Genomic DNA, 7,297 nt, shown 5'->3' with positions numbered 1-7,297 from the left:
TCCTTCCATTTTGACCATTTCTACACTGTGCTTGAGTTTAGAAATGAAGGCAATTGCTCTGCTCTGTTCGCAGGATTTCGTATTCAACACCACAATTAGAGTTTCATCCCCTAACGCAGACTTCCATTCTTTCCCAAATGCTGAATGGGGTGAGACCGTGCAACATATGGGGATCAACAATAATTCAATTTCTTCATCAGTATTGATTCGCTGGAATGCTACCCTCCACAGGGCATTTTCGCTTGACATAAGTTAAACTCATTTCCCAAGCAGTGGGGAAAAAAAATACCATGGTTAAGATGGTATTCTTCCTCTGAAATCTGTAGTGTAAAATCAAATGTTGGGGGAAAATTTTTTCCTGGGAATATTTTTATGTTTCCTCCTACCAAATGTGGGAAAATAATTTTTCCCACCCCATTTTCCCAAGATTCCAAATAAGATCCTTCTACCAAACAGTAACTTAAAACCAACCAATGGTGTTTCATTATTTTATTGTTATTATTATTAATTTTTTTCCTATGACACCTTTCATCTTCTCCCAAATCTCTATTGGCGTTGAACGTAGAAAATGCTGCTTCAGCTTTAAATATGATTTTTTTAACTAAACATAAATCACTGACCTGTAAAATCACTTTTACCCAAAATCAATTTCTAACATCTAGTTTTCCTAATTTCGAGTTTACCAAATCTTATCCACATACACACTAAAACACTGCTTTAAAAATTGACGCAGCCCATCTAAAAGTGTTGAGTCTTTAGTCTTTACTACCTTGACAAAGATAACTTGGTTGTTAGATGTTGGTTACAAAATGCTTACATTCTCAAATCAAAAAGGAAAAAAGATCAGTGGATAACCCACCAGTAACATTACTCACATTAGCATTAAAAAACAAAAAAAAAAAAAGTTAATTTCTCCAATCTTTGTCACTTCATTGGGGAGAAAAACTTAAGACTTGACTTGGTTGAATGCCATCATCACTTAAAATCATATGGAGAATATACACACAATTTTTTCTTTATCAGATATCTTTGGATGAATAAAATTCTTTACTAATTTACATATTTGTAGTAGTTAATCCAATAAAAAAATAAATCTTATTAAACATGATCAAGCCAAAAATAAATCACAATCAATAGTCATTCATGTGGAAGGAGGGGTCTTTGAGGGTGACTGTCAAATACCTTTCTTCCCTTCACTTCCCCACCTTGATTTTAAGGTTGCTCATTCCAATATCCACCTATTCCACACTAGACTCATTTTTCATTTCATTTGGAGTCTCCTTACCCTTAAGCCATGGGTGTTGCAGGCACTGCTGTGCAGTTGGTCGATTCTCAGGTGCAAAATCAAGAAGTGGCAAAATAAACTCTGATAACTCGTGAGCATCACTCTCCGAAAATTTATATCTATCAATCAACAGTTTGTTAAGTGGCCAAAATTTTAGCCTTCGAATTCTTTTGAGATCCCCATGTCTGTCAAAGAAATCCTTGGATTTTGCTCCAGCAATAGCAATCTGCAACATGCAACTATTAGATTTGCCAGAATAGCTATTCAAATAATATGCAGAGACAGAAAAAGTAACCTTCCGAGGCATCTTTCCGAGGAGTTCCATCATCAGGGCAAGGTGATCCTGAAACCAAACACAACACAAAGTTTTATCGGAATCTGAGGTGTAGAGACTTGTGTTCACCAAGTCTTAGCAATCACAACTGATGTATCCTAATCCTTAACCAGTTACGGGAATAACAAAAGAATAATTTCTTTTACCACTTTTTGGATGAACAAATCAAAGAATATTCCAACACCAGTAATTGTAATTATATATTACTTATCAATTCAATGAAAATCATAGTGCAAACATCTAAATCTAGATAAAAATATTTCAACGTGATCATCGAAAAATAGAAGAATTCATGAAGGAAACTGATCGGCCACGGGCCTAAAAGTTAGTGAATTAGTCAGTTTGTTAAGTTTGATATGAAAACTATTCTAAAATATTGGATAAAAGGTAGGCTGTGTGTGTAAGTGTAGGTATGCATGAATTCAGAATTGGTTAGTGGGGAAATTTGGAGATCTTTGGGAGTTGAGGTCTCTTGGGATTTATTTTCTGCATTTTATCTTAGTATTAGTGTATGCAAAAAGAGGCTATGCCTCCTCTATTGTTAAAGAAATCAGTGTTATATTTTTCTGGGTTCCATCAGAAACTATGACTTAGAGTGACGAAAGCATGAAACTCAGAATTTCAGTGTTATATTTTTGATTTGAATCAGTGTTATATTTTTCTGGGTTCCATCACTGATGGAAAGCATGAAACTCAGAATTTCATCCTATATAACAATAGAAACTCAATTTTAGAAACAAAATACCCATCCAGGAATTATCCAGAGCACATATTTGTTAGTTCTTCACTCGCAAGGGTTGTGAAAGAATCACACACACACACACACATATATATATATAGAAAAATGTGAAAATTTAGATAGATTCTGTAATATTATATGATCATCCACACATCCATGGATCACACATCATAATTCATATCCCTTTCAGTCATATGGAACCAGGAACCAGCAACAGAAGGATATAAAATAGCCCTGGCATTTGAGAGATATTATACTAATTCAAATCAAAACTATGTGGTTTATCCCAAAAAAAAAAAAATCAAAACTATGTTCTGAAATCAAATGAAAAATGCTTTAGTAATGCAGAAAATGTAGAAATATATGTCAACTTGACATCAAATGAAATGGTAACACATCTGGCATCAATGAATTCTATTCTCGAGTATCTTCTTGTATTGATCTCTTATTATCCGATTAACTTTACTCACATATTCCACAATGATGTTATAATAACTATTGTAAGTGCATTTATGATAGTTATAAATATTAAAGGAAAAAATTAACAACTCAACTTTTTTTTTTTTAAAAAAAAAAAAAAGATGATCTAATAACATCTACTATATCACTTCAGAAAAAGTTTTACCATAAGGTTCCTCTAGTTTGAAGTCCATAGATAACAGTTTGAAGTTCTTCAAGAAGCTTTTTCTTTGGTATAAAAACTCTCAGAGTTCATTACACAAATAATTAAATAATATGATACATACTTAGTTATTCCTTGAAGTAATGGCAACGAAATATAGGGTAAACAATCTATGGTCTAACAATTATTATAAATAGAACAATGCATAAGATAAGGAACATAATTTAAATCACAATAGTGTACAAGCAAAACCATCATACCTCATCCTCAGAAAAACCTTCTCCATCCTTGGGAGTAAACAACATATCACCTGTGGCAAGCTCAAAAGCAATACAAGCAAAAGACCACATGTCTACTGAGAAGGAATAACCAGCCTGCAATATTACTTCAGGAGCTCTGTACTGTCTTGTCTGAATTTCTTCTGCAAATTGCTTATCAGCCCAACATGCGTTTCCAAAATCTACCACTTTGCATCTCACATCAATCCCATCGATATTTCTATCAGTCTTTGGAGCTTCTCCTGTTCCTCCAAATGAAGCTGTTTTTCCAGATATTTTAGCAACTGCCCTCCTTGCTCTCCTTTTCAACTTTTTCTCAACAAGACTTGAAACTCCACCATTTATGTTTCCCTCAGGCCTCTCTAAAATTGGGGTGAGTCCAGATCTAACAGGGTCCTTTCCAGGATCAATGGTAGAAACTAGAAGAACATTTTCTGGTTTTAGGTCCGTGTGGATAATACCATGTTCTCTATGTAAGTAATCCAAACCAATCAAAATGCATTTGCACATCTCCCTAACTTTATTCAATGGAAGGCCTTTGTAATGGTTATATTTGATTAGTCGAAGCAAGCTATCTCCAAGAAACTCAAGGACCATGCAAAGGTGCTGGCCATTAGGGCCTGTGTGCTTAAAGTGGTCAATCAATTGGACAACAAACTTCGAATTCAAAGGGGCACCATCAGCAATGGATGAAAGAACATCCATCTCATGAAGGGCAGCCTGGGCAAATTGTGCTGCACTTTTCTGGATCTTGAGAGCAACATATGCCTGAAAATCACAAACTTCAAATTAGGAAAGATATTTATAAAAAATAAAATAAAATACTGCTGCACCAAAATAATAAGAAAGTTATCATTGTCTGGGAGCAAAATCAATGATAACAAAAGTAGACCTTTATAACTTTTGAATTAGGCATAGGTACATGAACAAATTAGGTGAAGGAAGGATAATACTTGAACCTAGTTCCAATAATTGCCTGAGGGAAAGTGTACCTCGCCTGGATCAACATAAAATGTGTATGCTATGCTATGTAGCACCGATACTGACACGGGACACGTGACACGATACGACACGACACTTCGACACGTTAATTCTAAAAAATGTTAGATTTCGATACGTTAGGACACGTTTTGATACTAAATAATTTTTTTAATTTATGTAGTGTTTATTATATTTAATATTCAATAATTTAACAAAAAAATAAAATTAAACTTATAATATTCATCAATTTTGCAAAGAAACATAAGATATCCCACATATTTATATTAAACTCAATAAAATGGTAATCGTAATCCAACGAATCTAATAGTTGGAACTAAAAACTCAACGCAACGCAACTTTTAAACATTTTTTTGAATTTCTATAACGCGTGTTGGAGTGTCGGAGAGTGTCGGAGTGTAGGAGAGTGTCGGGAAGTGTCGGACACGACACGTTAGAGTTTTTGAAGTGTCGGTGCTTCATAGATGCTATGTACATTAAGCTTCTTTGGGATTGAAACATCACATGTTTGGATTCAGGAAACATCCTCTTTGCAAAAATAGCAAGGATAAGGCTATATATAAGGTAATAAGGATATTCTCATCCTAACCCCGCAAGTCAGGGTTTCATGGGAAGCTATTTTTTGTTTCCCCCTTTTCTTTTCTAAATTTAAGCATCTAGCCAGATCCTACAAGTGATTCAATCGTAACATTCAGCTCTGCTGAATTAGCATTGAAATTCAGAACGACATTGGAGCTCACTAAATATTATATATACACACACAAAAGACAACAAGTTTCACCGTTATAAAGGAGCATAGTACACAAACTTACCAAATCAGCATCAACCTATTAAAAACAAAAGAGCTGTACACACATTTATTAATCCTAAGCAAACAGACAAATTCATGTAAACTAGGTAGTCACATTTTATGATGATCATTCACCAATTTTGCCATTCCAACATGCAAGGTTTGTTATGTATTCGTGACACAAGTAGAAAAATACATATACCACCAGAAGGTGGTAATGGCTTGGAAAGAAAACAGGATTGTCCATCTACACATGATTCGAATAATCCCAATTCGATCCATTCAATGAAATGACCCCCTTCAAACAGAAAACGACAACATATATACACACAAATAAGACCCAATAACCCATTGTTTCTATTGCATAAAGGAAAACCATAAGATATTAAACGACAGAGAGAAGCACCAGAAAAAATATATAAAAACTTTCTTTGACATATTAAAACTCAAGTAAAACCTTGTAACCAGCACAACATATAAAGCAGACAAACTTGAACAAAAAAATACACAACTAGCACAAAATTTTACAACTCCACTGATCAAATCAATGCCAATTTAAAATTACAGATCAAATCAATCCCAATTTAAAATAGACAAAAAGAAAAAGTGGGGGCAATTATAAACAACCCCATTTGAAGGAAAAACAAAAAAAGAAAAAAGAAAGAAAGGAGAGAAGCACAGAACACAAATGATAAAGAGAAGAGAGAGGATCAAACATACAGAGGTGCTAGTATCATAAGCAAGCCACACAGTGGAAAACTGACCCCAACCCAGCTTCCTCTGCGCTATGTACCTTCCTCCGGCGAACTGATCGCCGACCCTGACGGCGTGGTACCCTCCTTTCCGGTAGGAGTCGAACCCCTCATCGTCTTCTTCAGACCCAGATGAAGAAGAACACGACATCACCCACTGATCTATTCACAATTCACCAAAAACTTCAACTTTGCTTCAAAAATCATCAAACGTTTTCCTTTTTTCTGTTTTTGCCACCTAAAGTTTCTTTTTTTCTTTTTATCAAATCTTCTTTCTTTGTACTGAGAAATTGTGTGATTATAAGAGAAGGTGACCAAAATATGAAGCTTTTGTTTCGGAGATGGGAGGGAGAGTAGACTTGTTCTATTTGTGGTGTTGTGTGTTGTGGCCTTTTTCAAATCACAATACTCTCTTCCACAACCCTCCACTTTTTTCTCTCTGTTTTTCTTTTGCTTTCTATGCTTCTATGTTCCTGTGAATGAATGTATGTGAGACTTCACATTTTCATTTGGTTTTTTTTTTTCCTTTTTTTAATGAAGACCATCCATTGTTTATTTACAGTTATACCCTTTTGCTTCTCATATTATAACCATGTCGCAATAGCCATTTTGGGAATTAGGAAGTTTTGGTATGTTAGCTTAGGTGAGAAGGTGTAATCAGGTTATTGAAAAGGGTAGTGAGTAGCTACCCTTTCCTGCATCACTCATCTGCTTCCTATCTTTATACTTTAGCTCTTTTGCTTGCTTTTCCTTTTTCTTACCCATGTTGGGCCAAAGTTGATGGTTATTCTTGATTACCTTGTTTTAGTGTCTTGGACATTCAAGATTAGAACCTAATTTGTCATTAGAAAACCATGCATACATCATGTATGCTTGATGACAATAAGTCAAATGTCATAGATTAATTGACCAAAGTTCAGTACAAATTTCCAAAAGGTAGTTTTTAAAGCTTGACACAACCTTGGCATACCTCAGATTTTTAGTAATTTTTCCGTTCTTGGCAATTATTGCCTTCAATTAGCACCAAGGTTATGGTTAATGTTTAAAGAACGTAACTTCACAATAGTAATATCTAGTCCATTTTGGAAGGGATCGCGGAACAATAATAGGTAAAGAATCTTTGCATTGATATTATGGACTAACTTGAGTATTTCACTTTCCTTGGTAAGATGATTTTCTCTTGCATTCAATGACTCGTTTTTATGTCAATTATTTAGTATTCTTCACTTTCTATTAATCTTATCATACTTGTTTTATCCATAATAATTGTCATAAGACTTAACAGTGGCGGAGTCAGGATTTAATTTTAGTCGGGATCAAAAAAACTTTAACATATCAAATTATAAATAAAAAAATTCATAATTACACAAATCTATTAGGAAAAAAATTTACTTAAAATTTTCAAAGTAATATATTTTAACAAATAATAGTTATTTATTTAAAATTAAGAATTTAATATAAAATAAAATTAGTAAAGAAAGTGCAAATTATATAGACA

General features: G+C 34.0%; 1 protein-coding gene across 2 annotated transcripts; it reads right to left on the bottom strand.

The window, feature by feature from the left end:
* Positions 1-1,005: 1,005 nt before the first annotated feature.
* On the bottom strand, positions 1,006-6,267 carry LOC133304799 (uncharacterized). 2 transcript variants are annotated; one of them, XM_061504948.1, is made up of 4 exons: positions 5,727-6,267; positions 3,241-3,997; positions 1,581-1,628; positions 1,006-1,511 (listed from the first exon to the last, which is right to left on the bottom strand). In XM_061504948.1, exons 1-4 carry the CDS (start codon positions 5,948-5,950, stop codon positions 1,239-1,241), a joined length of 1,302 nt encoding a protein of 433 aa, XP_061360932.1. In that variant the 5' UTR covers positions 5,951-6,267; the 3' UTR covers positions 1,006-1,238. The 2 variants fall into 2 exon arrangements, with proteins under 2 accessions (XP_061360932.1, XP_061360869.1); XM_061504885.1 differs by having other exon boundaries at positions 3,241-4,026; positions 5,768-6,267.
* Positions 6,268-7,297: the final 1,030 nt, after the last annotated feature.

Source organism: Gastrolobium bilobum, unplaced genomic scaffold (assembly GCF_033153095.1).
Source record: "Gastrolobium bilobum isolate Gb01-03AN ecotype WA unplaced genomic scaffold, APGP_CSIRO_Gbil_v1 utg40652, whole genome shotgun sequence".
Lineage (NCBI taxonomy): Eukaryota > Viridiplantae > Streptophyta > Magnoliopsida > Fabales > Fabaceae > Gastrolobium > Gastrolobium bilobum.
Note: the sequence above shows the minus strand (reverse complement) of the source record. Positions and strands in the feature narration are given on the sequence as shown.